The following is a 22370-nucleotide window of genomic DNA, read 5'->3' as shown; positions in this document are numbered from 1 at the left end:
CCTTTCAGTACCTGTGGTTTGCAGATCCCTGCATCGGGTGTCCCAGACCCCACTATCAGAATGAAGATTTGGGGCCACAGTGGGTAAATTCAAGTAATCCATCCCTTGTGATCACTTCCTCTAATAATAAATAAGTAACAAAAAGGAAAGATTTCTTCCTGGATTTGAAGCATATATTCATGTGACCAAAAGCTCTGTGGGTGCAGGGACTACATTTAGTTCTTTGCTCACTGCTTTATCTGCAGCACCTAAAACAGTGCCCCACTCCTCTGTTTAATCAGTTTGCTGAGAATATGAGTTCTTATTTGTACTTATTTCCCAGGTATTGCAAAATGCCCGGCACAGCTCACATTTTCTGGCGCTATGCTGAATGAAGGAATCCCAGTCTAAGCGTAAAATGAGGCCATCTTCATTATGTTAAAACCAAACTTGATCACGACTCTCCCTCCCACGCACAGCACACACCTGCCTTCCTTCTCCAGGCCCCGCCCCCACCCCTTTGTCTGGGCTTCTGCGCGACCAGAGAAACAAAAAGCAGCTCGTATTACTGGAAGGAAAGGCTTCAAAGAAATGCAAAGCAACATTAACCTTTCCCCCCAGCTGCATTTAACACGGGTGATTATAAATCTGGGGGGCTCAGGGAGAAATGAGTGCAAAACTCACACAATAAAAACTGAGGGGCCTTCACATCTGCAAAATCCCGAGACCTGCACATTTACCCCCTCCAGCAACTACTCAAAGGCGCTCCTGCTGTGCTCCAGGCCCTCCAGGGCAGCCCTTTCTTCCGCTGGTGGCTCCTCCCACTTGTGCACACCAGGGGCAGCCACCGCAGGGGCAGCAGTAAAACCGACTTCCAAGCAACTCTAACCGCCCAGTGCTGGCGCTTTGGAGGCGGGGCATTTGTCAATTTTGACTGTGCCAGCCTGGCTCCCCCAGGAGTCTCGAGGACACACCAACCCAGAAAGAGAACCTCTTTCCCTCTCTGCATTTTGAAGATGACCAGAAACAATCCTAAGAAATGAACAAAGGGATTACAAATTAATCTGGGGCCACTGGCTCCTCTGACTGCAAAGATACGATGACAAATCCAGGATTTGCAAGAGACCTCCATTCCTCATTAATCTCCACTATCGTTTTCATCACTGCTTCTTTTTTTTTTTCTTTTTAAAGTAGGGAATGAGGGGAGCTGTGTTCTTTCTTCACTTGGCAGTAACTAAAAAAATATGTCCTTAACATTTCAGAAAGCAGATCGTCCCTGCACTAGAACCACTAAAGCGTGGAGGTGAAATGGCATGAGTGTCCTTTAAGTCACCATTTGTCTAAATTAATGAATTTAAGCGTGAATAACCTGAACTTGGGCTTTCTTTGGAGACCATGAATCTGATTCCCAGGAAAATTCCAGGACAATAGACTCTCCAATTGCTTTATGTTATACTTGCTTCTGCATAGCATATTTTGACTGTTTCAAAATGTGCAGTGAGTGGCCTCCAATTGCATTTCGCATGTGCCTCTCTGGCCATCTGGAGCCGGGCCTGCTGAGAGAACGGGTCCTGGCATCTTCCTGCCAGCGTGGCTCCACGGGTCAGTGCTACAGAGCAATCAAAACGCAGTGGGGGCTTTCTCCTCTCTTTCCCAGAAGAGTCTGAAAACTAGTGGAGCAGAGGATCTGCCAGTGACATTTCTGTTCTGGGAGACACAGACACAGTCCTACTGAGAGAGGAGAGATTCCTCAAATTGGGGCGGACCGAAGCGCTCATACCAGCTGCTAATACATTAATCCTGGCACCCAATTCATGGTGGCTGCTTGTCTACATACCACAGTGGCTCCCAGTTCTGTTCCTCTCTGGCTCAGTACCTGTCCATGTTATTCAAACTCATGCTCAGCAGGAAGGTGAGGATGGGGCTTAGCAGGCAAATTGGGTGAGGTTTCCCCAAATGGTGTTGAAAGAACATCCAATCAGAGGCCCATTTCTGCTGGGTCCTGAGCTTACCTGGGTAGGGCACTCTTCCTTTGGTGACCAGCTCTGTGAGTAAGATTCCAAACGACCACACGTCGGACTTGATTGTGAACCTCCCGTACAGGGCTGCTTCGGGGGCCGTCCACTTAATGGGGAACTTTGCACCTGCAGAAAGAGCACCTGGTTATTCATCAAACCAAGAGCATCCCACCGAGTATGGGCTGGGGAGGAAAAGCCCTTGGAAGCCGCTTTCCCAGGAGCAGGTCCACAGAGAGGACGGGCAGGAGGTGAAAGCAGGAATGAACCAGGACTGAAAAGCCATGGGGTCTAGTCCTGGCTCTGTGACCGCAAGCAAAGTCAGTTTAATTTTCCCATCAAAGGGTTGCACTTCAAAGCACCTTTAAGCTCTGGCTTCTAGAACTTCAATCTATGGCTACACTGAATGCCATAGGTTTCGTCTGGAGGTGAATCTAACTTGTGAATTAGGAAGCCACACACACACACACACACACACACACACACACACACACACACTGCTTTAGAATAATGTATTTTAATAACTATACATAGCATTAAATCATAATGCTACTCTCATGAATCCTTTCATATAGAAGACCATAGTTCTCACCTGGTGCATAAAAACCAAACCAAACCACCATGCTTCTCCCAGGGTGGAGACGATTTGTTGCAGCCCTTGTGCTATGGGCTCCACCTCCTTAAGGCCTCTCACCACAGCAGAGAAATGACTGACCTCCGGCTGCCTCCCTCCTGTCCCCATTCCCGGAGAGCAGAACGGCCGTCTTTAATTCTGGGACAGTTTTTTCCTTCTGGCTGTGAGAGCCCTTGCTGATCTCCCTACCTCTCTCCTGCCTGCCAGAGAGGCTACTCTCTAATGTTTGTCTTTTTAAAGAACGGCCTTGCCTCCATGACTGTCTTATGAGTCTCTGATTTCTCAAGACCAAGGAGCAAGTTTCACGCCTAAGCCAGTATAACTTTTTCTTTTAAACTTTCCCAATCATGAAAAGAATCCTCTCTCTAATCCAAAAGAAGAGCAGGTCCACCCTGCTCTTTACGACTCCATGTGTGTACAGGGAGTGAATGGACCCGCAGCCTGTGCTCTCACATGAGCTCAGCAACGATAAAACGGCTCCACATGTTTCACTGAACAAGCTAAAAGGAAAACACGAGGAGTTTTATTTGGTATAAACACAATTATATGTTTAAAGCATGTTAACTTTACTTAGGAGCTCCTAAAAAAAATCACACAAAGGTTAACAGAAATTTTCATAGTATCCTCTATAAAAAGTCAACAATGTGCAAAAATGGCAAGTGATTAAAATCTTTAATATGGTTTTAATAACCAGAGGTATGATAAATTATAGCAGTTAGATTTTTGTTTTAAACACAGTATATGAAAACATCTTTAGCAAATCTAACTGGAATTTTCTGGCAATATAATTTTCCTTTCCCATCTCTTCTATGCCAGTGTGAAATGAAATTTAAAAAAAATCCTACTATTTCATTATGTGGCATTTCACATTAAAACTTTTTTTCTTTTATGCACTGCACTATTTGTGATTAACTGTTTGTCAAGCATAATTATTTATCTCTGTCCTTAAGGGCTGCATGACTCCACACGAGGCTTGGTGTCCTCTGAACAGCCATTTAGTTTTAAAAGTTTCTTTCAAAGTATTCTTCCCGTCCTTCCTACCTTTAAGCATTCTGATCACACAGCGTTGGACTCTGAGCTGCTGGGATTAATGGAATAGGTTTCCTTCAGTGTCGAGAGCAGGCTTTGCCCTGGACCAAAGTTCATTTCAGAGAATTAAAGGTATATTAAATTCATTCCTATTTAAACCATCTCTTGAAAATCTATGTCCATCTCTGAAGCAAACAGAACATTCTTCTCCAACGTGCAGACACAAATCCTGTAAATAAAACAAGCCAAGGAGCCTTTCTCCCCTTCTTGGAATCACGGACATTGGAGAAGGTGTTTGTTGCTGAAAGTATACTATTCAGAATTTGATTAAAGGCATTCTGGATTTTCTGGGAGAAGATTTCATAATTTCAGATTTAAAAAAATCTCAGATTTCAATATATCAGCCAGGTGTGCTAGTCTGCTTTATTTTCTCATTATCATATCTACAACAAGAATTGTAATATATAAAATTTCAAAAAATAATTTAAAACAAATGCTGTAAAGAATCTGATAGGAAATCATTTGTAGATAGGTGTTTTGACTTAATAACAAGAGCTCACTTAAATTTATTTTGTACTAGTTTTCTTTCTACCTAATGTATTTATATCTAATACATTTTGGAGGGGAGAAAATGAAGGATGTCTTTGTTCAATTTCTCTTATTTCTTTTCCTTCTTAAAATAGCAGGTATGATTGACAAAAGAAGGTTCTTTAAATATAGCTCATATTTTCCTTTTCAAGGAAGATAAAGATGAATAAATTAAAGCCGCTATAAGCTGTTAATCATTGATGAATGTCTCAGCAAAATAGAGTCTATGCTCACTTTTTTATTCATCTCATTACCCCCTTTCCTGAGGACACGGATGTAGCTCCAAACAGGGGAGTTCACCTGGTGTTTGGGGCAGGTGTCTTTGTAAACGGCCATGCAGGTTGCACATTGCAAACCCCAGTCTATGAGAACGACGTCCCTAAGACTGTCCAGTGAGCACCTATGCGAGTCCATGGGTGGCCCTGCTGAGGCTGCAGTGGGTTCTCTCCTTGGTGGAAGTTAGGGAAGCTCAGGCACCGGGGAGGAAGGACTCCTGGGTGCAAACAATGCTTTTCTCCTGAAAGTAAAGGTCTGCCCCCTCAGATTTTTTTCCAGATATCGTGGCAGGCATAACGCCAGGATCAAAGTTGTCTTCTAAGCAGTATAGATTGTAGAAAAAGAGGAGATAGCGTCAGGAGACCTACACTACCGTGAACTTGATATTGATTCGCTCTTCTTGAAATTATCCGTTGGGGGAGGGGGGGTTCAGATGCCAACACAATTTCCTCTCCTCTTCACTTTATTGGAGGGAATGTAGCAAATTAAGCAGGTATGATGAACTAAAAAAATAAAGGAATTACTATCACTCTAGTTTTTATTTTTTACTGAATTACTATACCGGTAACAGTTCAGGCTTCTTTTAAGCCAACAGACAAGGCCATAGGTGATACATAAGCATTTATGTGTGGACTTGCCAGTTTCCACATTTCACTGCCTCCCACGGTAAACTCATTGCTGTCACTGGGCCCACGTCTGGAACCACCAGAAAAGTAGATAATCTTTGTCCTTTAGTTGCTTACCTCCCTGGCATAGTACTGAGGACTGGTTAGCCTAAGTCTGAATCCTTTTCTGTAGTGATAAACATACCAGTGTTTCACACAGTTTCTCTAAATTCTATTCTGTTTCTCTAACTTCTGTTGAGATGTGAAATGAGTGGTCATAGGCGTCATATAACAACAGGGACCCTACTCACTCTCTTGGCTTCAATGGCTCTTCTAATTCCAACGACACCAGATGGGACCTCCCTCCCACGTCCCCGACCTCCTCGCCGTCTCTGAAGGGCCTCTCAAATACAACATCCAAAATTTACCTTCCCCACAATCCTGCTTCTTTCTCAGAGGGTGCCGGCCGTAAACTGCCTGCCTGATGGGAGCAGCATGCGGACATCCTCCTGGCCTGGGTGCTGTGTCCATCTGTCCCTCGCGGTGCACGCAGGCAGCCGCCCAGAGCCCGCCTAGAGAAGGAGCTCAACACATCTTCACTGAGTCACCTTTGCCCCTGCTGCTTCATCCTTCTCCACATGGAGTCCATGTCACTGTCCTCACGCTCATCCTCGCTCGCTCGCTGTCACCTGCCTGGGCTCCTGCAGTGGCCTTCCAACTGGGCCCCCCTGGTCTCTCCTCCCCACTCTCCGCCTCTTCTATGATCCTGGGCCTACCCTCCTTTGCTCTCCTGCCCCACTCCCAACCTCTACGACCTCTGACTGCTCTTACCCGCTGCAGGGCCATGGGACAGGCTGTTCTCTTTGTCTGAAGTCCTCACCCCACTCCCATCCCATGGCTAACTCCTGCTCCTCCTGGTTACTTGCACAGGGAGCCTTTGCCTCAGCACCAGGACTGAGAGAGGTTCCTTAGCTTTTCGCTGCCACAGTGTCTTATTCTTTGTAGCTGTTACTATCAAGTGCAATCAATGTGTGGCAGGTATCCCCACCTTCTTAAACTTTGAGCTAACACACTCTGCTATTATGTCAGACCAACATTAGTGCCCGTTTTCCCTAACCAGGAGAAATCCGAGGAGGAGTTTCACTTTTACCAAAAAAGGCGGAAAGCGAAAATAGCGAACCTGTTTGTTTTGCCGTGAGCATTTTGGAAGCAGCGCACACCCAGAGCAGCAGGAGCGCCCCGACAAGCTTCTTGCCAGGGAACTACGCTCAGCATCTCAGCGTCACGCCGCCTGAGCTCTGAGCTGTCTGTGAGCACCTGTGCTTCATCTCCATCGATTCTGTGCATCCGTTAGCAAGATGTGTCCCGAGGTGACTGCTTCTTTGCTTTACGCCACTTAGGCTTACACATGGCTTCATTTTTTGACAGTGGGGAACCTGGAGCTGCCTGAACTGTGACTCCCGATAGATACTGTCCTTGAGAGCGGGAGCGGGTCGTTCTAGATGGCCACCATCGCCCCAGGACGAGCCCGGACCCGGCGCCCGGTGCCCAGGAGCAGCTAGACGAAGAGGTACTGAGTGAACAGCGGAACCCCAGCCCCTTACAGGGCTCATTACCAATTTCCTGCTCTCTGGTGAGGCCTCCTCTCCTTGTCCTCGGTGACCAGCTGGGAGCCCTTTTTAGAGGCTAACAACTGCCAAGTACAGTAGAAAAAGCATCTGTCGCACACTACTGACGCCGAAAAACTCCTGGAAAAGCCTGTGTTTTTGGTGCCAAATGAAGTGTTTAGATCCTCTTTGGGTCTGATTGAGACTGTCTGAGGTGGAGGGAGCCCCAGACTTTGCTCTGTGAGCTCTGCAGCCGGGGGGTGGGGTGGTTGTATCAGTGGAAAGATGAGGTGGCCAGAGGCCTTGGGAGTGCTCACAGCAAAAGAAAGCAGGAAATCCTTTTCTTAATAGACTAGGGTGAAAGCAGGTGACTGGACATCGAACGGTCAACCCACGGGGCCATGGTCTCTCCCATTTAAAATAAGGTGAATAATCATCTATGCTTTCGGCAAGAGAAAGGAGAGGGTTGTGGATGTATTTAGTTATCAAAGTTTTTCCACAAACAACAACAACCCCTTCCTCCCCCAACTGGGCCGGTTTTGTTCTCTCTCTCCCCACCATCAGTATTTCTGGAGTTTTCCCACATGCTTGGCCCTGTACTCAGTGCTGGGTGAACCCAACCTCCGGCTCTCACGGACCTGCAGCTTTGCTTGGGAAGGAGATAAAATAAACGAGTGGCCATTATGTATGTCAGACAGCGACAAGAGCCATCAAGAATAATAGAATGAGCTGCAAGGACAGATTTTGTGGGCTTTGCAGCCACACTAAAACCTTGGGCTGCCACCCTAAGTGTGACGGGAAGCCATTGGAGAGTGTGGGCAGAAGTGTGATGACATCCCACCTCATCCTTTCGCCTTGTCTCTGAAACATGGAACATAACATTATTACCTTGAGAACGATTTGTGAGGAGACAGAATGTGAAAAGCATTTTGACTTTTCAAAACTCTCAAAAAGCATCGTGACATTTCAGGGCCCATGGGTGTCTGTTAGCAATTAGCAACTGGGTAGATTATACTCCTATTGTCACTTCTGTCATGGTGTTTGTCTAACTTGTGCTGACTCTAGACATATTTATGCTATTTTCTCCCACTTTCACATTTGCATAACACTAATAATCTCAGGGACAAAGTAAATAGCCTTCTCCAGGCCTGCGTGAAGCTCAGACATTTCTATGAGAAACGTCCTTCCCGATGTGCTTCCTTTCTCTGCGAGCATTTCCTTTGTTCTGCTGTAGGCTCTTCTTCCTTCTCCCCCTCTAATTACAAGTGTCCAGGGACCTCAGTGTTGCAGACTCCTATCTCTCTCTCTCTCTCTCTCTCTCTCTCTCTCTCTCTCTCTCTCTCTCTCTCTCTCTCATTGCTTATTCCCCGAGGAACACCCTCTCTCGTGACTAACCCTGCCCATCATCTCTATGTGAATGGGGCTGGATACGCCACACACGTTGTCTCTCATCTGAAGTCTTCTTTTTTGATCTGCAAATGTCTAAGTGACAAAGTCTCAAACGTGGCAACTATGAACCTAAATCGACTTTTCATCAAATCATTTTACTATGAATAAGATACTTTGTTATAAAGGAGATTCTTTTATTGGGTAAAGAATGTTACTAAATGACTAACTTATAAAGTTTATTCTCACTTTAATTTTTTAGGATGCAAACGAAGTCCCTTTCTCACTCTCTTCTGGGGTTAGATCCCCATTCTGCCAGGCTCCCAGGTGAAAGCCTAGAGTGGGCTGGGACTTCGCCCTGTCCTTGAACCTCTGCTCTGGTCCAGCACCAGCGTCTACTGTTTCCTTCTGTGAGACTTCCCTTAGATGTGCCCTTTCTTGTTAAGCTCCCTGCCGAAACTTGGTTGGGGTCCTCACCCGTCATAAAGCCCTCCTTCTGTGGTGCCCTGCCTTCAGCTCAGTGTCCATCCAGCCAAGATGATGGCACAGGCCCGCCTCTATGCGGGTTTTTCAATTGATCCACCAATTCAAACCCAGGTTGTTCAAGGGTCAACTCCACAGTTGGGAATCTGCGTTTTGGAGCACTGACTATCATTATACATGGATTTTCAATGGCATGGGAGGTGCGCATCCCTAACCCTCATGTTGTTCAGGGTCAGCTGAATGGCTTTAAACCTCAGCTTCATAATGCCCCTGCCCCCAAGCATATAGTGGGCTCCTTACTGCATTAAATCAAAACCCCCACCTGTTTTTCATGGGCCCACATACCTATTCAGCTTTGGTCCTTGCTACCCCAAACACAGTTATTCTAGTTTAGTTTGCTTCCCCTGCACTTGGCATAATCATACTTGCTTCTCACACATTACCTTGTTCTAAATGCCTTCTCTCCTTCCGCCTGCTTAACTAACACCTATGCAGCTCAAGTCTCCTTCATGAAGTCATCTGTGATTACTCCTGCCTTCCTTGGTCTCTCTCACGTGCTTGGGGCCAACACTGTAAACAACAGTTGAATGCTTGACCGTAGTAACTGCCACAATAGCTAAACATGTATTCAATGCTTATTGTCAGGCATCATGCTAAGTGCTTTACACATAGGAGGCTGACACTGATAACAGTCCTGTTCTATACATAAGAACACCGAACACAGAGATAAAATGATATGCCACAGGATAGGTGGGAATGGTGGAATGGGGTTTGGAACCAAAGGAGTCTGGCTCTAGAGCCCAAGCACGTAAACATGACACACTATGTTGCCATTCCTATGCTCTAACATGTCTTCCTACTAGCTCTACATGTGTTATTTTATCTCTTTAAATAGAATGGAAGCCCTTCAGGTTGGAGACGATGCTTTACACTGTTTCTCCATGGTACTTTGCTTGAGGCTGGTTAGACCACAACTGCTCAACAGATGTTCTAATTGGCTAAAGGATCAACCTAGCAATGTATCTAACACTCTGATGGACAAAGAAATTCTCTTCCTTTATACAGATTAAATCAAACTGAACAAGGAAGAGTGACAATACAGCAGTGTAACAAACTAATAACCGCACTCTAGGACAGTCTGGCTGGATGCTCTCATTTTTTAGGTGAAAACAGGATGACCAGCTAAACCTATTAGATCAGGATGGCTCATCCCAGCCCCCAGGCCCTCCATTGCGGTTAATGAACGTCCTCTCTCCCCAACGGCCAGGCTATCTGCCTTCTCCTGCCTCACACAGAAACAGTTCTCCCTTGACCGGTTACTTGCTGCACTTTACGCACCTTCATACATTAAGATGATGGCAGTGGCATTTCAAAAGCGTGAAGGAGGGTGGCAGAGACTTTTGCTCCCAAGTCTAGCTCCCGTACCCACCAAGTGTGTGTAAATTGGCCAGAGAACAGGGCTCCCTAGCAGATGCCCTTCAGTGACCATGCAAAGAGGCCCTCCTGTGGGCTGAGGCGTGGCTGTGGAAGGTCTAGGGGACTCATTTAGGAAAGAAGCTCCGGGTCCAGCAGATCTGGCTGGCATGCCGGATTTCCTGGGTGACCATTTAAAACCTCCCTCGATCTCAGTCTTCTTATTTGTAAATCAGGGATGCTGATAACCTCATAAGGTGTGGTCAGAATTATAAATAACTTGAGAGGCTCAGCACAGACCTGGCAACTCGTAATAGCTAAATAAATGCCAGATATTATTTTCTTTGGGTAGTAGTGCAAAGGCTCTCCAAACTTCAAGAGAGGGAAGAGGATGAAGAAAACCCCAAACACTCATCAACCCATCACTGAGAACTTACCAAGTGTCTTTAGGCCTCAGCATAGCAGGAGGGAGGTCACCTCCTCCCCTAGGACTTCCCAGGCAGCCAGGCAGACCAAGCTCACAGGCAAACCCAACAGATAGCTAATGTGGTGCTGGCTTTAGGAAGAAGAGGCTCAGGAGAGAGGAGGAAGAGGAGCTGCACGGAGCCCTGGGTTGAGGTGGCCACATGGAAATGCTGCAGTCTGACCCTGATTCTCCCGGGGGAGGCTCAGGGCAGGGCCAGGACAGGCCTGGGTAGGGCCCAGCTCACAATACAGGCTCTTACTGGAGAGCTGGGCTGTCAAGCCTATTTTTTTTTTTTTTTTTGTCCTGGTTGCCAGGCCAATTTCATAGCCCTGTTTCAGAAAGTATCCCCTCTGGCTAAGAGCTGGGCCAAGGTGGGGAAGGCAAAGCCAGCGCAGGATCTCAGAACCAAATCCTTCCTGCAGAGAACACGAGGGCTGCCTTCGCAGCATTTTCAAGGAGGAAAGGCATCAGAGTCAATAACAGACACTGGTTCTCCGAGCCAAAGACCCACCCAGAGCCCCCTTTAATTATGAAGCCACAGACTGCAATCATTACATTCAATATTAAATAATGTGCAGTACCTCAACTTTAAAGTGACCCTGAGAATAAAGGAAAAGAAATCACAAACTATGCTAATAACAGGAAGCTGATTACATGGGGAAGTGGCAGGATGAGGACAGGATATCCTGGGAAAGAAGTGAAATCAAAGTAGGGAACTTTGTGGTTACGCAAACAAAACAATGATTTCAAACCCAATAAAACCTGGCAGGGCAAAACTCAGAATTTTCACACCAGCCAAAGGAATGACTTTCACGTTTTCTAAATGTGTCCGGAGTAATACAACTGTGTGTTTTTCAGTTATTCCTGGTGCCACATTCTGCTGAAACTACTTTATGTTCATAAGGTTTTAGCATCCTGTTTTAAAGATAAAAACTAAATGACAAATAAATGGTACAATGGAATGAGATGATATTTCATCTGAAATGCACAATGGTGAGCGGGGTGTCTGAGAAAAAAGGAGATAGGGAATAGGGAGAAGTGCTATCCCACGGGTGGGATAGAGGAGGGACAGGTTGGGCCAAGGTAGACAAGAACCAAGGACCAGAGGCAAGGCCTGAGCATAGTACAAAGATAAAGATGGATTAGCTAGCACGGATCCAGTCCGGTGGAGCTGAATCCGAAGAAGCAATGTTCTGATGCACAGCTCCAGTAGGGGAACCTAGCGTTGCGGACTTTTAGTCGGGACGAGAGGCAGGACAGCTGTGTGCAGAGCTCCCTAGGCTGCTGCTCACAGTGGTGAGAACTCAGACCCAAGTAGTAAATGGATGGAGCTCAACACAGAAATGATTCTAAGAATCCAGCCATCCTGGAAGGGGCAGTCGGCCTGGGTCAATCTGTCATCATGTGGCAAAGTGTGCCAGGCAGCAAGGACAAGCACTGAAGTTGAGGGAACAGCTGGTAGTCAGATGGAGGGTTTGGTCGGGAGTTAGGAAGATATGGAAGGGAGACAGGCTACACAGACAATAACCACTTTGGGTTGCTTTTTCCAACTACCCCCCTCCCCCCTCCCCCCTCCCCTCTCCCAGGGAGACGCTGCGGTACACCCTCCTTTGGCAGGAAGAGACGGAGGCTTCAACATGTGGGCCCGTTTTCCTAGGCACTGCCTGTCCCTGTTTATCCAGACGATGCAAAGGCAGGAGTTCCTTTTGCAGCAAAGCAAGACAAGGAAGCCGAGTGACATTTGTGATGTTTGATGGCGTCTGCAGTTCCTATGTACACACTTTACAATCACAGGGGGTGACCATCTGCTTCCTTCTTGCTGATTACTAGGGAATGTGGGACGCAGAGCCCAACGACTTGCTCTTGACCACTCAAACAACCCCAAAATTGCTCTGCTCCAGACAGTACAAAGGAGAAGGAATCCACTGGAATACATGGAGGATGGCCCAGGGCAGATAAAGAGGAAAGGTATTCAGACGAGAGGCTCTGCTCAGCGACGGGGCTTACACCAGTCCCATCTGTGTCCCTGGGCAGTCAGGGAGCTGCCCCACTGTGGGAGTGGACGAAATGAGCCCACCCCTCCCCCACAACAGTGGTAAGCTTAAAAGAGAGCCGGGTAGGCAAGGGTGAGTTGAAATCCCTTTCTTTTCATTTTGAGTCCTTTCTCCCAGGGAAAGGATGGTCTGTACCATCCATCCCCCTCTCCCTGCAGTCTGATCCCTAGCCCTGAGGTTAACCTGGCCCGGCAGCTCCGCTGTGGCTCAGTAGACACACAAAGCGTCGCTCTCTCTCTTGAAATGCGGTGGAAGCCCGGGACTGTAAGCGGCAGAATACAAATGAAGGCGCTTTTCTCCCTAGCGACAGAAGTGTACCAAACTCAGATCTGGGAGGATTGATGAGAACCAGGCTCGGTTCAGGCTGCAACCCGTCCGCTCAGCAGGAACGATGGCTCCAACCCGGCCACCAGCAGGCGTTCTGCGGGAACCCCCAGCTCTCACCAGACAGCCCCTGGGGACCCATGTGTGGTCAGTTCAAACAAACGCGCTTCCTGCTCAGTACTTAAAACAATGGCTGCATTGGAAAGGGTTTGCTTGTTGTTAAAGGATGGTTTGCTTCTCTAGCATGGGAAGAATTAGATTAAATTCAATAATTAACTCCTCCCCCCCCCCCCCCCACACACACACATTTGCTGTTCAGGTCACAGCACACTGTGTGGGAACTGCAATGCTGTTGCTGACAGAGAACAAGAAGTGCATGTGCGGCCAGGGGCAGAGGGAGGGCCCCTCGTGGCGAGATCAGCCTTGATCTGCCGTGGGATTACAGGGGCCTCAGAAGAGCTGATTAAGAATTCTGCAGGAGCCCTTGAGCTGGAAAGCTGGCGCTCTGAGTCTGATAATACCCAGTCGTAGTAACACAAAGGAAGGACAGGAACTAAATTCACAGCTCTGAATTGTGAAATTCAACATATGAAAGAAATAGGGACCCGCTTTTTCCTGACTGTGTTTGTCAACCTAGCTGCCTGCTTGTTTGTGTTAAATGGCTACTGTGCTTTTGAATCCAAAATCTGATTATATTTAATTAGTACAGGCATCTGGGATATCTGATACACAAAGAGTTATTAAAGTAACAAATCTTTCTAAAATATGTTCTCCATGAAAGAATGTGTTAATTTATGCAGTAACAATTTTTTAACATGAAATAATTAATATGAAAGCTGCAACAATTATGAATTCTTTGCAGCCTGATTTATACGTAAGATTTCCTCCAGATAATACTCTTTTCAACGTAAACCCTCAGTACTGAGAGCATCTGAACAGACGCGTTTTTCTTTTTCTATTTCATACACAAATTGAAACTTAGAGCAGGTCTTATACAACGTCCTGAATGCCCGTTTCTATGTACATTCTGAAGACCCAGTGATTAACTTGCCTTGACATTTGCTTCCACAACAACGATCTTGTCCTTCACTTAGACCTTAAAATCAACCCCAAACACAGCAGCTCTGTGTTCCTGTCTTTGTGATGATTCAAATCAGGAGAGGAAAGGGTTAAGGAGGCAGGTCCTGTAAGTGACAGACCCTGATGGGAGCGAGGCAGGGAAGACCAGGGAGGTGTATGCATTTGTGTGTGACTGTGTGTATGAGAGAGAGAGGGAGGGAGGGAGGGAGAGAGAGAGAGAGAGAGCTGTCAAATAATGAAATAATATTTTTTCTCTTAAAAGATTGATTCTTCTGTATTGATTACCAATAGTCATTTTCTTTAAAAACTTTTAAGTAAGAAAATAAAGATCCTTTTCAAGAAAAATATACATAAAACATACAAAAATCAGATTATGAGAGTGGCTTTTATATTTCAGAACCCTCTAAGAACCTTTACCGACAGCCCATTTAATTCTCATGGTAAGTATGTAAGGTAATTGTTTTTAATTTCCATTTTACAGATGCTAAAATGAGGGTCAAATGGTTAAGTGATTTGCCTGGGGACAGCACCCCTGTAAGTGACAGAGCTAGTGCAAACCCTGGCTCCTAACCTGTAACCGCAGGTTCCCGTCTCCCCAGGCTGCCTCACCAGCCCGGAGGGAACAGAGCACTGGGAACAGCACAGTAATGCTAGGCTTGCTCTATGATTTAACAATTCCACCCCTCGAAAATACCCAATAAATAGGAGGACGTACATCTACCACCACGGTAGCTTAATTCATAATAGCCCCAAACTAGAAATAGCAGTAGAATGAACTGATATATTTGTACAATGGAATACTACTCAGCACTGTAAAGAAAAGAACAATGGTTATGTGCAGTCACATGGATGAATCTCACAGACATGATGATGGGTAAGAAGCTAGACACAAGAGTATAACCTATGATTCGTTTGTATGAGGTTCAAGTAGAGGCAAAGCGAACCTATGGTAACAGCTGAAGACAGTGGCTACCTCTGGGTGGTTACTGGCTGGAAGGGCACGAGGAGGTTTTCTAGGGTGCTGGGGGTGCTCCCTGTCGTCATCTGTGGGGGATTTCAGGGGCATATACAGATGTAAAAATTCACTGAGTTGCACACTTCAAATTTATTCATTTTATGGTTTGTATATTATGATTCCAAAAAAACATGTGTCCACTAAAGCAAGTCATTCTTTTGTTTTTTCTTTTTGTTAATCCTCACCGGAGGACATTATTTACATTGATTATTTTTAAGAGAGGGTGGAAGGGAGGGGAGGAAGGGAGAGAGAGAGAGAAACATGGATGTTAGACAGACACATTGATTGGGTGCCTCCCACACGCACCCGGACGGGGCGGGGAATCGAACCTGCAACCCAGGTCCATGCCCTTGACCAGGAATCGCATCCGGGACCCTCCGGTGCATAGGCTGACACTTTAATCACTGACCCACACTGGCCAGGGTGAAAAGAAAGCATTCTTATACATAAGCCAGGTGTACCTGAACTTGTTAGGTTTAAATTGATGTCTGTCAGCACCGAGTTTCCTGAAAGCTTATGAAGAAAAAAACAGGAGTCTGTCAAGAATTCTCCTGCTGCTTCCTGTCTGTCGGATGGCTGGAGGGGCTGTGAGTCTTGGAAGTGCAGCTGGGTGACAGCTGCCCATGCTGGTGGTTGCAGGAGACAGGTGTGGTTGCAAGTGTGAGGACCAAAGGGCGGACGGCTGGTCTCTGCGGCGCCCTGGCACGGGCATGATGGGGGTCAGCTGTGGAATGAGGCTAGGATGAAGGTGCAGTGCTGGGGTGGGGAGGTGGCTGGGATCAGACCCTAGGGAGGGTGTAGGTAGCATGGGGGTGAGAGGCCATGGTCAGCTGAGGCATAGTGATATGGGAGGGCTGGAAGGTGAGGACCTGTGGCAGTGGGCACCCTGACTGACCTCTCTGGGCTTCAACACCTCAATGGATGTAGTACCATAACCACCTCAAGCTCAATAAATCCCAAACTCACCCTCTTTCTCTGAAAATAAGACCACTCATTTCTGTTACGGGCAACTCCATTCTCATGATTACTTGCATCAGACTATTTGGGAATTATGTTTGATTCTTCTCTCCCTTTCCTGTTTCAGCCTTTCCATTGTGCCTACAATCCATTCTTGCATTTGCTTATTATTCAAAAGCTTAGTCCTATATGGAACATAACAAGAGTATTTTTTATCTATCATCTGCTATGCACTGGGCACTATGCTAATACTTTACATTTATTGTTTTACTTAATATTTGCAAAAATTAAAACACAAAGCAGGTAAAATATATTTCCACAAATAAGCAAACTGAGCTGTGGCAAAGTTAACTAGCTTGTCTGAGACCCCAGAGGACAGAGTGGGTTTCACACCTGGTTCTACCCAACTTCAGTGTCCCTCCCCATGCCTGCTCCCTGCCCCTGTGCAGTCTTAGGCTTCATAATATTAGCAGCTCCTAGCAAAGTCCCTTTTACACACAAGGCCCTCAAATAATGAGTGCTGGCATTACTCAGGGGCCCTGAGTGGTCAGAGTTTAGCACAGAGTTTATGACTAAAGAGATCTACAGATGTATCTGCTGCAGCTGAGGAAATGGACAGGTAACAGAACGAGCAGCACCACGTAATGTCTAGTTGCCTCTAGAATGCTGTTGGCAGAGCATCATCCTCACAGATTCTGGCCTAGTCTTGACCTTCCTCTTCATATGGGGCTTCCGGGCAGTCCAGTGGGGTGGGGGTGGTGGGAGGGAAGGAACGCAGGAAGGGCTATTTAACACAGGTCCACGTTCCAGTGCTGCTTGTGCCCTGGGAAATGCCATCACATCCATCCAGGGGGAGGACAGGCATTTCGGTGTGCCCTTCAATGGGAAGGTCACAACTGTGCTGAAAAATAACTGTCACTCCCAGCCCTAAATACCTGTGTCCAGCACATGCTTTGAACACTGCCCACAGTCCCATAATCAAGATGCTGCCTGGCTGCGGCCTGTGGGATCATAAAACCCAACTTGCAAACATTACCAGGCACACGGGCCAGCTGTGTGGAGGAGCTGCTGCCTCCCAGCAAACACTTCAGCACGCAGCACGCATGCCATCTGCAGAGCACACCACAGATGCACACCAGGCCCTCTGCCTTGCACAGAGGCCAGGGCAGGCAGACCCTTGGGAGGAGGAACTCTATAAACAGCTGAGTTGTCCCAGAGCCGGAAAAGGAAGGTCTTTCCAATACACACACACACACACACACACACACACACACACACACACACACCACCAAACTTTCCCATAAAATAAAAGAGATAAAGGGACTTATGATTAATCTCAATTTTTAATTTTCTGTTCTTTTAATCAGTCTGGATCAGAGGCAGTCAATATAGCTTAAGAGGGCAGAGGCAGTAGGGCCAGCCATACATAGATTCAAATCCTGCCTCTGCCCTTTTACTAGCTGTGGGGCTTTATATGAGTTACTTAACCCCTCTGGGCTTTCTCTATTGCTTCCTCCCCACTGCTCACATTCTCCCGCTCAGGCCTGGCTTTTGTAAGTATATTCCATAAATGCCCCTGCTCCTTCCACTCCCTCTGCTGTAGGGCAGCATTTCTTTTATTCTCCTTGAAAATCCTGGGGCCTCACAGACTTTGTGGTCCCCCCACCCCAGTTTAGTTTTCCAGTTCATTTACGTCTTACTTATCTCTCTCTAGTCTTTGGCATGGATCTAAAGATATTTTGTGAAAGGGAAGACCCAGTGATTCCACTTCTGGGAATTTATTTGATGGAACCTGAAACACTAATTAGAAAGAATATATTCACCCCGATGTTCATTGCAGCATTATTTACAATAGCCACAATTTGGAGGCAGCCCAAGTGTCCATCAGTAGACAAGTGGATAAAAAAAGTTGTGGCACATTTACATATTGGAATTCTACTCTGCTGTAAAAAGGAAGAAACTTTTATCCTTTACAACAGCATGGATAGATCTGGAGAACATTATGCTAAGCAAAATAGGCCAGAGAAAAACAAGTACTATATGATTTCACTCACATGTGGAATTTAATGAACAAAAATTTAATGAACAAACTGAACTACCAAGCAAAATAGAGACAGACTCATAGATAAAGAGCAGGCAGAAAGCTCTGGTGAGTGTGGGGGATGAAGAAATTGAGAAAAACAAAAGATAGATAACTCATGGACATGGACAACAGTGTGATGATTGCTGGGGTGAAGGGGGATGGGTGGAGGTGGGAGAGGACACAGAGGGGATATATGGTGATGGGAAAAAAAGAATTTTAAGAAGGAAGAGTGAATACTCTTTGTGGAGATTAAGTGAAGAAAACATAGTACACAAAGGGTTTGAGGCCAATCCTTTGAAAGGTCATGGTGGAAGTGAGGGGCCACAGAAAGCAATCAAGACAGCTCACCGAAGAAGACTGGACTTGAAGGCCAGGGCTGGGTTGGCTGCTGGGCCTGTTCCACAGCAGCCGCGTGTGTGACAGTAACCAGTGAGGGCTCCTCACAGGCCTTCCCCACGGGCGCTCATCACCCAGGGCCACCGCCAGAGGGGTCTCATTCCAGGTGCTAAATAGCCAGGCCCTGCCAGCAGCACTCCTGCCAGCATCCTCGGGCTTCTGGCCCTGTAACCCTCTCATTTATGGATGGTTCAGGACCACAAATTCTATAAAGTCCAAAGTCCAGGAGAAGGGGAGAAACAAGTCCTGAACCAATCCCTCCAGCAACATGAAGGATGCTTACAGGACCAAACAACAAGACTGACTCTCTCTCACCACTTCCTAAATCAGATATTCATGCCTCACAACCTTCGCCTGCTCTGCTCTGTTCTCCTCTCCTTCCAGGTCTGTGAGCTGAGATCTGACAGGTTTGCCTCTGGGTAAAGGCTTTCATTTAGGGCCAGGTTTCAGACCCAGTGGTACTTCAGACCCTCTCAGCTCACCTTGACTCAAAATCACGTCCACATTTTCTGAGGACTGCCATTGCCAACCAAAGCTGTCCGTGTGCCTTTGATTAGAGATACGCATGCCATCTGGCCCCGCACTGGTGTGTGTATAATGTGTGGGCATGCTTGCTGTGTGGGCATTTGGCTCCAGGACAAGAACTGCCACATGTTGGGGAAATTCAAATAGCCAAGCTGTCTGACCAACACATAATTTTGCATTTGGACAGTGTCTGTACGAGCCAGGATTTGAGTTTAACATTTTTCCTCATCACTGGAGACTGCCGAGAATGATAAAAGCAGGGAAGAATTGGCAAGAAATGAAAGAATTGAGAAATAAAGAAGAATAAGAATTCTGGAGGTGGCCTTTATGAAATCCAGCAGAAAGCACCGCCCTGTAATATATTCCAGTCACCACTCAGCCTTGCTCAGAATAACCAGCTTTGGTTAAAACAACAACAATGAAGGTTACCTCTTTCTTCAGACATAGGCATTATATTCCACACGAGGAGCCTACATTTAATTGCCAACAGCCCTTTTAACTCTGCATGTTTACCTGTTGACCGCTACGTGAAGATGTCTGAGGACAGAAAATAACCGTGGGCATTTCCTTCCTGGTGCTCTAAAAGCACCTGACAAGCTGCCCACCAGAGTGGCAGCTGGTTGGGATGTATTTTTTCTAGAGGCCAATTCTACAAATCTTTGGAGGGGGTGGGTAGGAGGAGGTAATTAAGGGAAGTTATTTTCAAGTGACTACATGTTATCTTCTATTTTCCCTCTAAATCCCCTTTTACTGTTCTTGCTCTGGACCCATCTGAACTCATCAATGGGCGCCTTTGACCCCTAGCTTCTTGTTGGGTTTGGCAGGAGGTCTGGAGGAGGCTGAAGAGTGAGCCTGGGTACGAATCCTCCAGACCCACCCTGCTGCCTCTCTCTAAGGTGGCTTTTCAGCACAGCTGCGTTCGTAGTTCTGGTGCCCGCTGCCCCCCATACTCCTTTGCCTTCAGGCCTCAGGTCCACTGCTAATACAAGCCTTGGAATATACCGTGGAAGGCACCATGCTCTGCTGGTTTTCTGAAACCCTGCCCATGTCTTTATAAATAACTCCTTTATTACATTATCCAACGAGCATGCCTTCTGCTTTTTGCCGAGACTCTGGTGGAATGACGAGCTGTTACCTGACTGATCCACTGGCCTTCCACAACCCTCCTTCAGAAGCAAAGCACTGTGAGGGTGCCACAAACCGGAGGACCACACCAGTGAACACTCACTCATCAAAAAGGAACATCTCATCCATCTATTGAAACCCACTACAGCCTCCCACCAGCTGAGTTGTCAAATTCCTGCCAGATAAAAAAGAAAAAAAACCTATCTGAAGAATGACATTTCAAATATTTTCTGAAGGAAGGAAAGGGAAGGAGGGAGGAAGGGCTGTTTTCAACGATGTGGTCATGAGCCATCATCATCCAAGTGCCTACCTTGTCTGGCTGTGTACTCATTGTCCTCGATCAATCTGGCCAATCCAAAGTCGGCGATCTTGCATATTAGTCCATTCCCCACTAGAATGTTTGCTGATCGCAGATCTCTGTGGATGTAATTCATGCGTTCGATGTAAGCCATTCCTGCAGCAACCTGTGGAAGTTGAGAGAATGGAACATGTTACACCTTGGCTGATATATTTACACATCATAATATCTAAGGCAGGAATCAAGGTACCATGGGGCCTACCTGTGCTGCCATGTCCACCAAATTTGGTAATTTCAGAGCTCTTCCTTCTCCATCTTTTAAGAAGTCAAGTAAACTTCCTATGAAGAAAACATGAAACCATTTCAATTTACTTTGAAAGATAAAAATGTCCAACAAAGGGCTATATTTGGCTTTCTTATTAGAAGTAAGGAGGTAACTGAACTGAATAATGCCATCGGTGCAAAAGAAAGGTTCATACGCTCAGGCTCCACCCCAGATCTACTGAATCAGAACTCTGGAGCTTAGGCCCAGAAACCTGTATTTTAAGAAGTCCTCTAGGTGATTCTGACACATAGTCAAGTTTGAGAACGGCTGGCCTAGCTTATTTACAGATTTTAAATCAAGAAAAAAAATACCTGAAAGAAAAGAATATCTAAGGAATATAGGGTGGGGCAAATAGCTCCTCATTAGATCCTGGCCAGCCGGGCCTCAAGGAGCCCTGTATATAGATAGCTGAGCTTCAGTGCTGCTGTGACAGCGCAGCCCGAGTAGCTCAGAACTGACACCAGGGCTGGGACAGTCACATGCAGAGGCTGGAGGCTCAACAGGGTCATGGTGATTTTTTTCATGCTTGAATCCCAAAGTTATTTACCAAATAACTCTGGATACAAAGGACAATCTGCCAGGAAAAAAATTCCTAATATATTTTAAGAGAACATGGAAAGGAAAAACTACACTGGTATCCTCTGATGTACAATGCATTGCCTTTTAAGGACATTTTTTGTTTGGTTCATCTATTATTCCAAAACAAAGTGATCTTTGGCTTTATCCCCAAAAATACTGCTTTGATTAGAAGACAGAGCCACACACAGAGAGAATGAGAATAAAATGTGTTCTTTAAAAACATGTCTTTCTTCATCTGATTATAAGAAGAGAGCTGAAAAACAAAATGTTAAAAAAATGGAGACTCAACTTAGCCCCAAGACCAGTGCCTGATATTAACTGCTCAGCCCTGCAAAACGGAAATTTAATACAAGCGATGGCATTCAAAATAATAGCAAACTGTCACAGCCCTCTGTATCACCAACATTAGAAATGGACACGTTCATTAAGGAGAGGAGCTAGAACTCTGCATGTGTAGCATGCAAAAGGTACCGGTATCACAAGGACCTGGGGGGCAATCTGGAGGTCATGGCCTGTTTAAAATGTTTTCACTAATGAGCACACAATTTGCACTTCCTGATGGGCATGCTTGACTCATGCAGAAACCAGGGAAAGAAGCAAGCAGGCAACTCCGCTCCTCTCTCCGAAACAAGCCCTGTAGGTCATTGTGAGGTGAAGCCTGGAGAGGCCTTGCCCAACCTTTATTCATGTACTCGGTGACAATGTAGATGGGCTCCTCGGACACCACAGCGTACAGCTGGACCAGCTTGTCGTGCTTTAGCTTCTTCATGATCTGCGCTTCCTCGAGGAAAGATTCAGGGGACATTGTGCCTGGTTTCAGAGTCTTTATGGCTACTTTTGTGTTTCCATTCCAGGTACCTGCAGACATCCCACAATATTAAGTCAAACAAAAGGTCCTCTTTTGATGGAAAAAAAGTTTTTAAATTAATAGCTATTTATATAAGGTTAGATTTTAAGTTAAAAATTTAATATAGTTTTTGTCAAACAAAGACAATAAAATGTAAGGACTCAGTCAAGGATTTTCAATAGAAAATATGTATTTACTTCTGGCTATATTATGGTTTATAATTGAACTATTTTCTTATTTTGATATATTTCACGTTCCTTTTCTGGTTCAGCCATGTGATT

At 46.0% G+C, this 22370-nt stretch overlaps 1 protein-coding gene across 7 annotated transcripts in view; it reads right to left on the bottom strand.

Annotated features, from left to right (window-relative positions):
• Positions 1 to 22370, bottom strand: part of FYN (FYN proto-oncogene, Src family tyrosine kinase) — a 213330-nt gene that overhangs the window by 10043 nt on the left and 180917 nt on the right. For 6 of the 7 annotated variants that reach the window (XM_036318356.1, XM_036318357.1, XM_036318354.1 and 3 more), the window contains 4 exons: positions 21921 to 22100; positions 20601 to 20677; positions 20351 to 20504; positions 1992 to 2123 (listed from right to left, as the gene is read on the bottom strand). In XM_036318356.1, coding sequence (XP_036174249.1) covers positions 1992 to 2123; positions 20351 to 20504; positions 20601 to 20677; positions 21921 to 22100 — 543 coding nt within the window. The remainder of the gene's footprint in view (positions 1 to 1991; positions 2124 to 20350; positions 20505 to 20600; positions 20678 to 21920; positions 22101 to 22370) is intronic. The other variant, XM_036318359.1, reaches the window with a different exon arrangement.

The sequence above is a fragment of the Myotis myotis genome, unplaced genomic scaffold (genome assembly GCF_014108235.1).
Source record: "Myotis myotis isolate mMyoMyo1 unplaced genomic scaffold, mMyoMyo1.p scaffold_m19_p_7, whole genome shotgun sequence".
NCBI classification, from domain to species: domain Eukaryota; kingdom Metazoa; phylum Chordata; class Mammalia; order Chiroptera; family Vespertilionidae; genus Myotis; species Myotis myotis.
This window is presented reverse-complemented; position numbering and strand designations above follow the sequence as displayed.